The 16,053-nt window shown below is 46.0% G+C and overlaps 1 protein-coding gene and 1 long non-coding RNA gene across 2 annotated transcripts in view; one reads left to right on the top strand and one right to left on the bottom strand.

Annotated features, from left to right (window-relative positions):
• LOC136394498 (uncharacterized) overlaps positions 1-1,770 on the top strand; it is a 54,107-nt gene extending 52,337 nt beyond the window's left edge. The window contains exon 3 of the long non-coding RNA XR_010749200.1: positions 1,706-1,770. This is a non-coding gene — a long non-coding RNA (uncharacterized lncRNA). The remainder of the gene's footprint in view (positions 1-1,705) is intronic.
• Positions 1,771-10,316: 8,546 nt separating this feature from the next.
• The window catches only part of LOC136388045 (folate receptor alpha-like), a 26,109-nt gene continuing 20,372 nt past the window's right edge, over positions 10,317-16,053 (bottom strand). The window contains exons 3-5 of the mRNA XM_066360092.1: positions 11,083-11,271; positions 10,820-10,955; positions 10,317-10,674 (exon numbers count right to left, since the gene is read on the bottom strand). Of these exons, the coding sequence (XP_066216189.1) occupies positions 10,394-10,674; positions 10,820-10,955; positions 11,083-11,271 (606 nt within the window). The 3' untranslated portion in view covers positions 10,317-10,393. The remainder of the gene's footprint in view (positions 10,675-10,819; positions 10,956-11,082; positions 11,272-16,053) is intronic.

The following is a 16,053-nucleotide window of genomic DNA, read 5'->3' as shown; positions in this document are numbered from 1 at the left end:
CTTGTTCATCATGCCCACAATGTAGAGGAAGATGAACGCAAACAGAGGAACTCACCCCTCTAAGGTGAATTTTATACAAAGTAAAGTGTTCTGACTGAATGGTCAGTTATTGTGGACCTTCTCAAATGGGTAAAAGCATATTCGTGTCCATGGGCAAGGGCTTGCATAATGACTATCGACAAGTTTATTTCCCAGATGATTTCACACCTTTGTTTAAAATCACCTTTTATTATTAACAGTTATTTTGGTACACATTTTCCTAAAAAGACTGTAATGCCCTCAAATTTCTAAACAATCCAACTGTTCATATCACCCACAGAGCTCTGACAAATAGGGGGGACAAATGAAATTATCAAGAATAAGTTGGATAAAGACTAAATCCTGTCCACCCCTCACACCCCATCTTCTATCAACTTTGTTTTTTATAGATTTTTTATTTATTCATTTTAGAGAGAGGAGACAGAGGGGGGGAGCAGAAAGCATCAACTCCCATATGTGCCTTGACTAAGCAAGCCCGGGGTTTTGAACCAGCGACCTCAGCATTTCAGGTCGACGCTTTACCCACTGCCCATCTCCTAATAATATTGTCTCTTGAAAGTAGCCATGGGCCCTGTGGTTGGCTCAGTGGTTAGAGTGCAGGTCCGGCATGGACAGCCCAGATTCAATCCCTGGTCAGGGCACACATGAGAAGCGACCATCTGCTTCTCTCTCCTTTCTCTCTCTCTTCCCCTCTCAGCTCAATTGGTTCAATCATCAGCCCAGGTGCTGATGATATCTTGGTTGGTCCAAGCATGGGCCTTAGTCAGGGGTTGCTGGGTAATCCTGGTTGGATGCATGCAGGAGTCTGTCTCTCTATCTCCCTTCCTCTCACTGAAGAAAGAAAGAAAGAAAGAAAGAAAGAAAGAAAGAAAGAAAGAAAGAAAGAAAGAAAGAAAGAAAGAAAGAAAGAAAGAAAGAAAGAAAGAAAGAAAGAAAGAGAAGAAAGGGAAGGAAGGGAAGGGAAGGGAAGGAAGGAAGGAAGGAAGGAAGGAAGGAAGGAAGGAAGGAAGGAAGGAAGGAAGGAAGGAAGGAAGGAAGGAAGGAAAGAGGGAGGGAGGGAGGAAAATAAAAGAAAAGAGGGAAGGGAAGGGAACGGAAGGGAAGGGAAGAGAAGGGAAAGGGGGAAGGGAAGGAAGAAAGTAGCTATGTCCCTGGCCAGTTAGCTCAGTCAATTAAAAACATCGACCAAAAACAACATGGTTGTGGGTTTGATCCTGGGTCAGGGCACACATGGGAAGTGACCAGAGAATGCATGACTGAGTGGAACAACAAATGAATGCTTCCCTTCCCCCGCCCCTCTCTTTCCCTTCCTCTCTTTGTCTCTTTAAAAATCAATAAAAATTAAGCCCTGGCCACATAACTCGGTTGGTTGGAGCGTCATCCTGGAGCACAGAGGTTGCCCATTTGATTTTCTGGTCAGGGCACACACAAGAGCAGCTCAATGCTTTTGTCTCTCTCTCTCTCTCTGCCTCTCTCAAAAAAAAGAAAGAAAGAAGCCATAAACTGAGACCTCATGAACCACTTCACCAGGAGGTCCATGCTCTGTTTTCTCTTTCATTCTGATGTTGGAAGTGAATAAATTGATCAGAAAATCCGTTTCTGTTAACAAATGGTTTCTGTTTGCTTCTTTTGTTTTCCTAAATATCCAGCCATAATTAACTGACAGGAAAATAGATTCATGAATCTGACATCACCACCATAAATCAACTAGGATAATTCAACCTATCAGAGACCTATTTTTCTGGACCTAGTACTTGTCCAGAAAATTACCAGCCCAAAGCAGAAGATTTTTGTGGAGGGAAATGCTAATCAACAAACAGGTAAGAAGAAATAACTTTTTTTCCTTTTTTTTTTTTTCAGGGACAGAGAGAGAGAGAGAGGGAAAGACAGGGACTGACAGACAGGAATGGAGAGAGATGAGAAACATCAATCATCAGTTTTTCGTTGCAACACCTTAGTTGTTCATTGATTGCTTTCTCATATGTGCCTTGACCGTGGGCCTTCAGCAGACCGAGTAACCACTTGCTAGAGCCAGCGACCTTGGGTCCAGGCTGGTGAGCTTTTTGCTCAAGCCAGATGAGCCTGCACTCAAGCTGGCCACCTCAGGGTCTTGAACCTGGTCCTCCGCATCCCAGTCTGATGCTCCATCCACTGCGCCACCGCCTGGTCAGGCAAGAAATAATTTTTTTAAAAAGTAGTGCCCTGACCTGACAAGGCAGTGGCACAGTGGATAGAATGTCAGCCTGGGACACTGAAGACCTAGGTTCAAAGCCCCGAGGTCACGGGCTTAAGCACAAGCTCATCAGATTGAGCTCAGGGTCACTGGCTTGAGCATGGGATCATTGACATGATCCCATGGTTACTGGCTTGAGCCCAAGATCACTGTCTTGAGTAGGGGGTTACTGGCTTGGCTAGAGCCCCCTGGTCAAGGCACACAGAGAAAGCCATCAGTGAACAACTAATGCATCTATGCGTTGATGCTTCTCATCTCTCTCCCTTCCTGTTTGTCTGTCCCTGTCTGTCCCCCCGGCCCCATCTTTCGCTAAAAAAAAAAATTAGTGCCCTGGCCAGATAGCTCTGTTGGTTACAGCGTCACCCTGAAGCCTAGAGCTTGCTGATATGATATCTGGTCAGGTCACGTACAGGAACAGATCGATGTTCTTGTCTCTGTCTCTCTCCCTTCCTCTCTCTCTAAAATCAGTAAAATAAACATTTTCTTGAAAAAAATTTTTTTAAAAAATGAAGTCGTGAAGTTGAAGAAGGATATGATGGTGTGTTTTGTGCTGGTATTTTTGGCAATGTGCTTCGTGTTCTTTTTATAATTAGTCATATGATGCAGCCCTTTTTCTTTCCTCAGGCTCTGGCCTATAACCCTCAATTTAGCCAACCATACTTGTGCCAACTGGAATAAACTCTCTCTAAAAAAAAAAAAAACACATTCTTGGTCAATGGGCTACCCTCCTAAACGTCTGTACTAGCATTGTCTGCATCTACAACATGCACAGACTCCCTGCTTGTTGCCATATTTTTTTAACCAGTGTCTCAATGTTCATGATGAAATAGAAATGGTCTCAGATGATAGATTTTTTTTTAATTAATGGGATTTATTTATTTTTTTTATTCAGTGAGAGGCAGGGAGGCAGAGAAACAGACTCTTGCATACACCCAACCTTGATCCACCCACCAACTCCACTAAGGGGCAATGCTCTGCCCATCTGGGGCCATTGCTCAGTGACCTAGTTCTTCTTAGCACCTGAGGAGAAGGCCATGGAGCCATCCTCAGCACCCGGACCAACTCACTCCAATGAGCCATGACGTAGCTGGGATCGTCAGAACAGGGCTTCCCGGAGGTAACGTCTGAGCTGGGAGCTGCGTGAAGAGGGGACTGCCAGGGCATTGAGTCTGGGCATGCGAGTGTCTGCCCAGCACAGACAATAAGGGCGCGTGGGTGTAGGGAATCCTGTTGCATCCTTTTTTTTTTTTTTTTAATTTTTTTTCCCTTTTTTGTACTTTTCTGAAGCTGGAAACGGGGAGAGACAGTCAGACAGACTCCCGCATGCGCCCGACCGGGATCCACCCGGCACGCCCACCAGGGGCAACGCTCTGCCCACCAGGGGGCGATGCTCTGCCCCTCTGGGGCATCGCTCTGCTGCAACCAGAGCCACTCTAGCGCCTGGGGCAGAGGCCAAGGAGCCATCCCCAGCGCCCAGGCCATCTTTGCTCCAATGGAGCCTTGGCTGCGGGAGGGGAAGAGAGAGACAGAGAGGAAGGAGGGGGTGGGGGTGGAGAAGCAAATGGGCGCTTCTCCTGTGTGCCCTGGCCGGGAATCGAACCCGGGTCCCCCGCACGCCAGGCCGACGCTCTACCACTGAGCCAACCAACCAGGGCCCCTGTTGCATCCTTTTGCCGCCTGCTCTGCTTCTTCATCAGATGATAGATTTTTATGGAGCCAAATGCTAAATTCCTTAGACTACATCCCTCATTGGCACACCCATAGAAATCAGAATCGTATAAGATTCCCTGTATCAGGGGTCGGGAACCTATGGCTCGCAAGCCAGATGTGGCTCTTTTGATGGCTGCATCTGGCTCGCAGACAAATCTTTAATAAAAAAATAACGTTAAAAATATAAAACATTCTCATGTATTACAATCCATTCATTTCCTACCGCTCATGTTCATGGTTGTGGGTGGCTGGAGCCAATCACAGCTGTCCTCCGGGACAACACCAAATTTTTTTTGAATAATGCCTAATGTACACGGGTCGTTGTATGGCTCTCATGGAATTACATTTTAAAATATGTGGCATTCATGGCTTTCTCAGCCAAAAAGGTTCCCAACCCCTGCCCTATATGCTACCACTGCAAGGAGGTATATCCTATAAACAATCGTTCTTTCATTCATTTATTTTCCATATTGTAAAACTTACTCAGTTTAAACTTACAATGATTTGCTAAATGGTACATCCTCACTGTAAATGCTTTTTAGAACATTTTCTTTCCTTCTCATACACTTTTTAAAAAAATATTTTTTAAAGATTTTTTTATTTATTCATTATAGAGAGGGTAGAGAGAGTGAGAGAGAGAGAGAGAGAGAGAGAGAAGGGGGGAGGAGCAGGAAGCATCAATTCCCATATGTGCCTTGACCAGGCAAGCCCAGGGTTTTGAACTGGCAACCTCAGGGTTTCCAGGTTGACGCTTTATCCACTGAGCCACCACAGGTCAGGCCTCCTTCTCATACACTTTTATACTTAATCCCTATTCCCAAATCCAGCCCTAGGCAACCACTAATCTACTTTCTGTCTCTATAAATTTGCCTTTTCTAGGCCCTGGTTGATTGGCTCAGTGGTAGAGCATCGGCCTGGCGTGCAGGAGTCCCAGGTTTGATTCCTGGCCAGGGCACATAGGAGAAGTGCCCATCTGCTTCTCCACCCTTCCCCCTCTCCTTCCTCTCTGTCTCTCTCTTCCCCTCCCACAGCCAAGGCTCCATTGGAGCTAAGTTGGCCCAGGCACTGAGGATGGCTCTATGGCCTCTGCCTCAGGCGCTAGAATGGCTCTAGTTGCAACAGAGCGACGCCCCAGATGGGCAGAGCATCGCCCCCTGGTGGGCATGCCGGGTGGATCCCGGTCGGGCACATGCGGGAGTCTGTCTGACTGCCTCCCCGTTTCCAGCTTCAGAAAAATACAAAAATAATAATAATAATAATAAATAAATAAATAAATTTGCCTTTTCTAGACTTTGCATACAAATGGGCTTTCACCTGTTATAATGTTTTTAAAGTTCATCCATGAATGGTATAAGGAGTTCATTAGTTTTGGGGTTTTTTTAAAGATTTTATTTATTCATTTTTTTTAGAGAGAAGAGAGAGACAGAGAGAGAGATTGGGGGAAGAGCAGGAAGCATCAACTTGTAGTTGCTTCCCATATGTGCCTAGACAGGGCAAGCCTAGGGTTTCGAACTGGTGACTTCATCATTCCAGGTTGATGCTTTATTCACTGTGCCACCACAGGTCAGGCTCATTAGTTTTTATTGCTAAATAATATTCCATTGTATAGATACTACACATTTTGTCTATCCATTCACCAGTTGATAGACATTTGGGTTATTTGTAGTTTGGGGATTTTATGAATATGCTGCTATGAACATGCAAGTCTTTGTGTGATATATATTCTCTTTTCTCTTAAACTGCTGAGTCATAAGACTTTTGCATGTAAACTTTTGAGATACTGCCACTGTTTTCCAAGGGGCGGTACACTTACATTCCCATCAGCAATGTATAAAGATTCCAGTTTCTCCATATCCTTGAAAACATTTGTTATTAGTTGTCTTATTTATCACAGTCAATCTTTTGGGTGTGAAATGATATACTATTGTGGTTTTAATTTGCATTTTCCTAATCATTAGTGATGTTAAGAATCTTTCATGTGCATATCAGTCAGTCATGTATTTTCTTTAAAAAATTTTTTTTAAAGATTTTATTTATTGATTTTTAGAGAAAGAAGAGAGAGAGAGAGAGATTTGGTGGGGGAGGAGGTAGAGGATGCGTGGTAAGCATCAACTTGTAGTAGTTGCTTTCTGAATACAAGCCTTGGCCTGACCTGTGGTGGCGCAGTGGATAAAGCGTTGACCTGGAATGCTGAGGTCAACGGTTCAAAACCCTGGGCTTGCCTGGTCAAGGCACGTATGGGAGTTGATGCTTCCTGCTCCTCCCCCTTCTCTCTCTCTCTCTCTGTGTGTCTCTCTTCTCTAAAATGAATAAATAAATAAAAATAATTTAAAAAAGAAAAAAAAGAAGTTAAGTTTAAAAAAAATAAAAGAAAAAAAGAAGAATACAAGCCTTGACCAGGCAAGCCCCGGACTTCTAACTGGCTACCTCAGCATTCCAGTCGGACAGTTTATCCACTGTGCCACCAAAGGTCAGGTGCATTCTTTATATAGTAACACAAGTCCTTTATCAGAGTTGTGTTAAGAAACTATTTCTACCAGTCTTTTAAATTTTCAATGGTATCTTTTGAGGGGTAAAAGTTTTACATTTTGATTAACTCCAATTTATCTGTTTTTCTGTGATAAACTCTGCTTTTGGTCCAAAAAAGAAATAAAAAAATGATAGAATCTTCAATCCAAGAAAGTTTTATTTATTTATTTTTTTGTATTTTTCTGAAGCTGGAAACGGGGAGAGACAGTCAGACAGACTCCCGCATGCGCCCGACCGGGATCCACCCGGCACGCCCACCAGGGGCGACGCTCTGCCCACCAGGGGGCGATGCTCTGCCCCTCCGGGGCGTCGCTCTGCCGCGACCAGAACCACTCTAGCGCCTGGGGCAGAGGCCAAGGAGCCATCCCCAGCGCCCGGGCCATCTTTGCTCCAATGGAGCCTTGGCTGCGGGAGGGGAAGAGAGAGACAGAGAGGAAAGCGCGGCGGAGGGGTGGAGAAGCAAACGGGCGCTTCTCCTATGTGCCCTGGCTGGGAATCGAACCCGGGTCCCCCACACGCCAGGCCGACGCTCTACCGCTGAGCCAACCGGCCAGGGCCCCAAGAAAGTTTTGCCTAACACAAGGTCTGGAAAATGTTCTGTTTTTTTCTAAAATTTTTACATGTAAGTTACATTTAAGTCTGTGACCCATTTTGAGTTGATTTTGTATATGCATGAGTTGAAGGTCTAAGTTCACCTTTTTGCATGTGGGTAATCAATTGTCCCAGCACACTGTTGAATAGACAGTCTTTTCCTCCAACTGCCTTAGCAATTTTGTTGAAAATTGATTAAGGATAGATATAAGGATTTATTTCTGGCTCTGATTCTGTTTTATTAATCCATGTATCTATCCTTATGCCAAGACAATTGCTCTTCATCTTGATATGAAAAGTTATTAATACTTTCTGTAAGTTAATGACTCTTAAGAATTGAGGATGAGGCCCTGGTGGGTTGGCTCAGTGGTAGAGCGTCGGCCTGGCGTGCAGAAGTCCCGGGTTCGATTCCCGGCCAGGGCACATGAGAAGCGCCCATCTGCTTCTCCACCCTTCCCCCTCTCCTTCCTCTCTGTCTCTCTCTTTCCTCCCGCAGCCAAGGCTCCATTGGAGCAAGGATGGCCCGGGCGCTGGGAATGGCTCCTTGGCCTCTGCCCCAGGCGCTAAAGTGGCTCTGGTCACAACAGAAGCGACGCCCTGGATGGGCAGAGCATCGCCCCCTGGTGGGCGTGCCGGGTGGATCCCGGTCAGGCGCATGCGGGAGTCTGTCTGACTGCCTCCCTGTTTCCAGCTTCAGAAAAATACAAAAAAAAAAAAAAAAAAAAAAAAAGAATTGAGGATGAGCCTGACCAGGCGGTGGCACAGTGGATAGTGCGTCAGACTGGGATGCGGAAGACCCAGGTTCAAGACCCCGAGGTCACCAGCTTGAGCGCGGGCTCATCTGGTTTGAGCAAAGCTCACCAGCTTGGATACAAGGTCGCTGGCTTGAGCAAGGGGTTACTCGGGCTGCTGAAGGCCCACAATCAAGGCACACATGAGAAAGCAATCAATGAACAACTAAGGTGTTGCAATGAAAAACTGATGATTGATGCTTCTCATCTCTCTGTTCCTGTCTGTCTGTCCCTATCTATCCCACTCTCTGACTCTCTCTCTCTCTCTCTGTAAAAAAAAAAAAAAAAAAAAAAAAAAAAAGAATTGAGGATGACAGTTACAGAAGTAAGCTTCAGACAAGTATTTTTACAAATGGTTCATGAACAGCACAATAGAGCTTTGATAAGATATGTTGGATTGAGGTGATTCTAATCTTAAATTTCACTAATTCTAATACATTCATAAACAAGTCTTATTTGTAAATAGTGCCACTAGTTCTGTAAAAAATATGATATATCAATTGATCTTGTTCACAAGACTAAAGTGGTAGCCAGTGGATTGCTTCACTTTTCATGTTGATATAGCTCTTTTCATAGATTCAAAGTGCTGATACTCATTCTTCTTACCAGAACAAACCTAAAAAATAAATTTGTAACCATGACCATGCCAGAATATACTAACCATGACATGACAGTCTTTGTAGTAGTCATTAGGTTTATTGAAAAACATTCAACATTCTTTTTTTTTTTTTTTTTTTTCAAATTAAGGAAAAATTTATTGGCGGTGCAGGAATACACTCAGAAGGGACTGGTGGGCAAAAAAAAGGGGGCCTTGGAGACAGGTTTGAGAGTTAGCTTAGAACAACCTGCCACTGCCCATTGTTTTACTGGTTGCAAATCTCATGGGGTCCCTTCGAGCTGCGAAGAGAGAGGCAAGAAAAACATGCCTGTGGGGAGGAAGAAGAGGAAGAGGGGTCAGGGAAAGGCACAGGGTACTCCTAAAGGGAGAGCACCAGATTCCCGTCTTTTTCTGAGCACATGTAGGATTGTATTTCCCTGACCTCCTTGAAGTTAGTCATGGTTATAACCTGAGCTGGCCAACAAAATAAGTGATGGGTGGAAGTTTAAGAGCCTGTCTGGAACTTACCAAGTTCCCTATTCCTGTCTGGTGGAAGTTTGTGACAAGATGGAGCCTCCGTCAAACGGGATCAACTACTGAGTACCAAGTAGAATCCCCCTGAAAACCCACATTAATCACTGTTGCTTGAGCAAGAAATAAATGTTAGTTATATTAAGCCACTGAGATACTAGGGATGGTACTTTAACATAACCCAGCTTATTACAACTGCTATAAACTATGCTTAATGTGAGATCACTGCCTAAAAATTTGTCAGATCATTGGTTGGGAACTTGTTCTAGAAGTCTGGGTTTGGGATCCAGTCTCAAGTTTTGGACCATAGATGTGTATGATAGTCATTACCATTTTTGTATTTATTTGGGGGGGGGGGGTGAAGAGAAGCATCATCTCTTCGCTCCACTTAGTTGTGCATCTATTGCTTCTTCTATGTGCTTTGACTGGGGATCAAACTGGCGACCTCAGGCTCAAGCCGAGCCAGTGACCCCTTGCTCAAGCCAGGCAACCTTATGTTTCCAACCGGCCATCTCAACATTCTGGGTCGATGCTCTATCCACTGTGCCACCACCATATATTTATTTAATAAGATGTATACAAGACAAGATTTCGTGCAAACAATGAGCAAGAAATTTCCTTCCATCTTGGAAGGTAAATTTCAGTTTATTGCAAATCCATTGAATATTCTGAAATGTATGGAATCAGAGAGAAAAACTTAAAAACTGATTGAGCAGCAAAAGTTAGGAATTTAGTCGCTGATAAAGGTTTACCCGTTTTCATAGTATCAGACAAGACTAAAATTCCAAAGTTGACATGGATGAATTTTGGAATTTTAAGGCAAAATGTAAATTCTTTTTTTTTTTTTTTTTTTTTTTTGTGACAGAGACAGAGTCAGAGTCAGAGAGAGGGACAGACAGACAGGAAGGGAGAGATGAGAAACATCAATTCTTTGTTGCAGCTCCTTAGTTTTCATTGATTGCTTTCTCATATGTGCCTTGACTGGGGGGCTACAGCAGACCGAGTGATCCCTTGCTCGAGCCAGCGACCTTGGGCTCAAGTTGGTGAGCCTTGCTCAAACCCGATGAGTCTGAGCTCAAGCTGGCAACCTCGGGGTCTGGAGCCTGGGTCCTCCACATCCCAGTCTGACGCTTTATCCACTGCGCCACCGCCTGGTCAGGCAAGGCAAAATGTATATTCTAATTAAGCCAGATGTTTTATCACTTGGACTAACTGTGAAGAAACTTATGGAGGGTGTGTTTATTATGTTATAAATAAAGTTTTGTCTATACAACTAAAAATAAAAAATGTTGGACAGAGTTCTCACCGTGGGAGCTGAGCTGTTGGGCTGAACTGGGCGAGGATGACTAGGTAGCAGGCAGTGAAAGGAGCTCAGCCAAGCAGCAGGAGCAGCATTAGGGTCAGGACAAGCAGGAGAGGCCAGGCCCCACGGAGCACGGCCCCATTCATGGCCTCAGCATAGAACCTTGCCACTTCCTCATTGGGGTTGCCCTGTTCCGGGTCGAACCACATCTGGATACAGCGGCCACTCCCTTGGCTGTAGTTGCTGACTTCGTAGGAGTGACTCCAGATTTCATTGCACAGAGCAGCAGGCGTGGGGAAGTAGAAATTAAAGGGATGGCAGGCAGCCTTCACTGGGCACTGGTTAGACCCTGAGGAGGGTGGAAGGCCTTTAGCCACTGGGCCCAGAACCATCTCTGGTTCCGCCAGCCTCACAACTCTACCCCTTCATATACCCGTCTCACACCCCCACCCTCGACCTCCCAGTCCCGCCCTCCCCACCCGCCCAGCCCTCACCTGAGGTCCAGTTCCAGCCCGTGTGCCAGTTGCTCTTGCAGGTGTAGGAGGTGCGGCAGTCTTCCCACCAGCTCTCACAGTCCTCTCTGCACAGGGGCACGTTCAGGATCCGCTCCTTACGCCAGCTCTGGTCCACCTGGGAGACGGCAGCAGGGGAAAAGGACTCAGGCCGAGGCTTCTCAGCAGCCAGCCCTGAGTAGCCCAAGCTGGAGAGGCAGTGGGAGGAGCTGTCTGGGAAGCAGACGTGGGGAGGACACTCGCACCTGCTGGATCCAGGGCCCCAGGTTGGGGGAGCACTCATACAGGCAGGTGTCCTGGATGAAGTGGCGCTTGCAGGTCGGTGCCATTGGGCCACAGTGGTCCCAGTTGAATCTGTACAGGTAGGAAACATCCTTATGGGCTTCCTGGCTGGTGCTGACAGAGCAGCAGGCATTCTTCTTCCAGGGACTGCACTGGGTGGGGAAGACACAGGACTAAGTTCTTCCCCCAGCACAGCCATCTTCTCCAATATCTGGTGCCTGTGTTTCAGTACGTCTTTCAGAGCAGCACTCAGTGAGGAGGGTGCCTCTTTGCCTGGCCCTTGAGGAGCCTCTATTTGGGATAAAGCCAATTATAATATTGGATTTTAAGGGATGTGGGTGACCTGAGAACCACTGTCTAGAGGAGCAATTATTTGTACAACTCTTAATAGTTTTCAAGCTTATTTTACATTATTCAAGTTATTTATAGTACTCATTTTACATCCATCCAATATTAACTGAGTGGTTATTATACATTGGGCCCAGGGCTAGGTACTAAGAATACCACAGTGAACAAAACAGATCAAATCTCTTTCCTTCCTCATGTTGGTTATGATTTTCCTTTGGAGTGGGGGAAGACAAAGAATGTTGTAGGCCTAGAAGATAGCAGGTGCAAAGTCCCTGAGGTTTTTGTGCTTTATCCTCTCAACAATCCAGTAAAAACATCATTACTCCAATTTTTACAGAGTATAAGTAAGATGAACCTCTCGTAAATGGTGGGATTAAGAAGGGACTGGTCTGGCTGCCCTAGGGCCTGGAACCTCAGGCGAGGAGGCTCCAGATAGGTTCTGAAAGTTGTTGGGAACAGAGGGGCAACAGTCAGCACATGGGCCTGAACATGAACCTGACTAAATATGAAAGGCTATCCAGAGAAGTAAATTAAGACAGGTAAGATGGTTGAAGTGGTGGAGTTTTCTCTTTAGAAATCATTCTAAGGCCCTGGCCGGTGGCTCAACGGTGGAGCGTTGGCCTGGCGTGCGGGGGACCCGGGTTCGATTCCCGGCCAGGGCACATGGGAGAAGCGCCCATTTGCTTCTCCACCACCACCCCCCTCCTTCCTCTCTGTCTCTCTCTTCCCCTCCTGCAGCCGGGGCTCCATTGGAGTGGGGATGGCCCAGGCGCTGGGGATGGCTCCTTGGCCTCTGCCCCAGGCGCTGGAGCGACGCCCCGCAGGGGCAGAGCGTCGCCCCTGGTGGGCAGAGCGTCGCCCCTGGTGGGCGTGCCGGGTGGATCCCGGTCAGGCGCATGCGGGAGTCTGTCTGGCTGTCTCTCCCCGTTTCCAGTTTCGGAAAGATACAAAGGGAAAGAAAAAAAGAAAAAAAAAATCATTCTAAGCCTGGACTCAAGAGCTGAGTGGTTATGGACCAAGTGCTTCAAGTCTCTGAACTGAACTCTAGTACCAGGGTCAAGTGGGAGGGGAGATGCTATTGGTCTGGGCACTCAGGAGAAACTAAGGAAAATCCATGAGGGTGGGGCCAACCCTATTGCTTTCAAACAGTGTAGCCCGCACTCAGTGCGACTGACACAGATCTGGCTTCCAGGCCACCCCAAACTTCACACATGCTCTTCTTCAGATGCCCTAATTTTTGGTCACCCTGCAAGACCCCATGTACCTCGTCCCTGATCTACCAAAGTTATTGGTTTCTGCCTCCACAAGAGTTAATTAACATAGTTAAAAGCATATCCTAGTAGGGGTTCAAAAAAAAAATAGCCACTCCCAGATAGCTCATGTCCCTCTGAATTACAATCATCTGTCTCCGTCAAAGGTCTGTGTCTGTACCATTTCTTGACAAAGAGGAAGTACTCCAGAGCGTTCTTACAAGTACCTTTAGAATTTAAAATTTTCTAAAACTGATGTGGTGGGTACAGACTTTCAATGTGGGAAGATGCAGTGGTTCTGGAGGTGGGTGGTGGGGATGGTTGCACCACAATGTGAATGTTACTTAATGCCTCTGAACTGTACACTTAGAAATGCTTAAAATGGCAAATTTTATGTTATGTATATTTTACCACCACCACCCCCCACACACAGCAATGAAATGTTGGAAATGACTCAGAAGTCATGGGACTGCTGGACTTCCTTCTCTTCACTTCAAGCCCTTGGAGTCTGTCCATGCCACAGTCTTGCCCTGAGATCATCCCCAGCCTCTAGCAACATGAAACCTTGTGGTGGGCGAGACCAGAAGGACTGAAATACTGGCATCTCTCGCAAGCCTGTATTCAGTTCAAGCTCAGACTTCCTCAACTACTTCCAGGGGTCTTAACTATGAAATGGAGACCCGGGCCTCACCTCCCTTTCTGTTGCCTCTGACCCCACGAGACTTGCCACTGATTGTTCTGCTGGACCTGTGTACATGCTGTCCTCTTCTAGGCTGCCTCTTCCTGCTTTGTCTTCCTGGAAAACTCTTACTCATCCTCTGAGGCCAAGGCTAATGGCCCCTTTTCTGGGAAGTCTTTCCAGCACATCTGATTTGTCACTCTCTCTTCAGAACCTAATGGTGTGGGGGTAGGGAATGAAAGGAAGGGCACCAGCCAGGTTTAGCAGCCTGGAGGCTTTTAAGCACCCAGAGACTGCCAGTGGGGCAGATGGAGAAACTGTCCAGGGGCCAGGTGAGGGCCACTAAGTTGTTCAGTTGTGGCTCATGTTCCTGGACCAAGTGCCATAGGAGTTGGGAGTGGGGATGGCATGGGGGTGGGGGTGGTAATGTGGAGAGCAAGTGAGAGCACAGGCCCAGGCAGCCCGGCTCCAGTTCCTCACACCTCAACAACCCCTCCTTTTGCATTTTAATTTTATTTATTTATTTATTTTGTGACAGAGACAGAGAGAGGGACAGACAGGAAGGGAGAGAGAAGAAAAGCATCAATTCTTCGTTGTGGCACCCTAGTTGTTCGTTGATTGATTTCTCATATGTGCCTTGACCAGGGGGCTACAGCAGATTGAGTGACCCCTTGCTTGAGCCAGCGACCTTGGGCTCAAGCTGGTGAACCCTGCTCAAACCAGATGAGCCTGCATTCAAGCTGGCGACCTCGGGGTCTCGAACCTGGGTCCTTCACATCCCAGTCTGACGCTTTATCCACTGCGCCACCACCCAATCAGGCAACGACCTCTCCTTTTGCACAGAGGGGTCTTAAGAAGTTCCCAGGGCAGAATCAGGGCTAGAGCTGTTCTCTCTTTGGTAAGTCTGTTTGTTTGTTGTTGTTTTTTCTGTTTATTTTGTTCTTTAGATTCCACATATAAGTAAAATCATATGGTATTTGTCTTTCTGTGTCTGACTTATTTCACTTAGTATATAATACACTCCATGTCCTAGGTCCATCCATGTTGTCACAAATGGCAAGATTTTATTCTTTTTATGGCTGAATAAAAATGTATGTATGGCCTGACCAGGTGGTGGCGCAGTAGATAGAGCATCAGACTGGGATGCTAGAGGACCCAGGTTCGAGACCCCGAGGTCGCCAGCTTGAGCGCGGGCTCATCTGGTTTGAACAAAAGCCCACCAGCTTGGACCCAAGGTTGCTGGCTCCAACAAAGGGTTACTCGGTCTGCTGAAGGCCCACGGTCAAGGCATATATGAGAAAGCAATCAATGAACAACTAAGGTGTTGCAACGCGCAATGAAAAACTAATGATTGATGCTTCTCATCTCTCTCCGTTCCTGTCTGTCTGTCCCTGTCTATTCCTCTCTCTGACTCACTCTCTGTCTCTAAGAAATAAATAAATAAAAATTTTAAAAAAATGAACTTTAAAAAAAAATTATGTGTGTGTGTATCACCACTTTTTTATCCACTCATCTATTGATAGGAACTTGGTTGCCTCTCTATCTTGGCTATTGTAAATAATGCTGCAGTGAACATAGGGGTGCATATATTCTTTTTTTTATTTTATTTTATTTATTTATTTATTTATTTTTTACAGAGACAGAGAGTGAGTCAGAAAGAGGGATAGACAGGGACAGACAGACAGGAACAGAGAGAGATGAGAAGCATCAATCATTAGTTTTTCATTGCGCGTTGTAACACCTTAGTTGTTCATTGATTGCTTTCTCACATGTGCCTTGACCACGGGCCTTCAGCAGACCGAGTAACCCCTTGCTGGAGCCAGCGACCTTGGGTCCAAGCTGGTGAGCCTTGCTCAAACCAGATGAACCTGCACTCAAGCTGGCAACCTCGGGGTCTCGAGCCTGGGTCCTTCTGCATCCCAGTCCGATGCTCTATCCACTGCGCCACCGCCTGGTCAGGCGCATATATTCTTTTGAATTAGTGTTTTGGGTTTGTTCAGATATATACCCAGGAGTGCAATCACTTGGTCATGAGGTAGTTTCATTTTTAATTTTTTGAGAACCCTTCACACTGTTTTTCAGAGTGGCTGCACCAATTTACATTCCCACCAACAGTGCACAATGGTTTGCTTTTTTCCTACATCCTTGCCATCTCTTTTTGTTTATGGATTTATTGATGATAGCCATTTTGACAGGTGTGAGGTGATGTTTCAGTGTGGTTTTAATTTGTATTGTTCTGATGATTGGTGACATTGAGCATCTTTTTACAATATATGTCTATTGGCATCTGTGTGTCCTCTTTGGAGAAACGTCTATTCAGGCCCTCTGTCCATTTTTTTTTTTTTAATTCATTTTAGAGAGGAGAGGGAGAGACAGAGAGAGAGAAGGGGGGGAGGAGCTGGAAGCATCAACTCCCATATGTGCCTTGACCAGGCAAGCCCAGGGTTTCGAACCGGCGACCTCAGCATTTCCAGGTTGACTCTTTATCCACTGCGCCACCACAGGTCAGGCCCTCTGCCCATTTTTAAATTGGATTCCCTCTCTCTCTCTCTCTCTCTCTCTCTCTCTCTTTTGGTGTACAGTTCTTTATAAATTTTGGGTGTTAACTCCTTATCAGATGGATCATTGGCAAAATCTTCTTTCATCCAGTAGGTAGT

Source organism: Saccopteryx leptura, chromosome 1, assembly GCF_036850995.1.
Source record: "Saccopteryx leptura isolate mSacLep1 chromosome 1, mSacLep1_pri_phased_curated, whole genome shotgun sequence".
NCBI lineage: Eukaryota > Metazoa > Chordata > Mammalia > Chiroptera > Emballonuridae > Saccopteryx > Saccopteryx leptura.
This window is presented reverse-complemented; position numbering and strand designations above follow the sequence as displayed.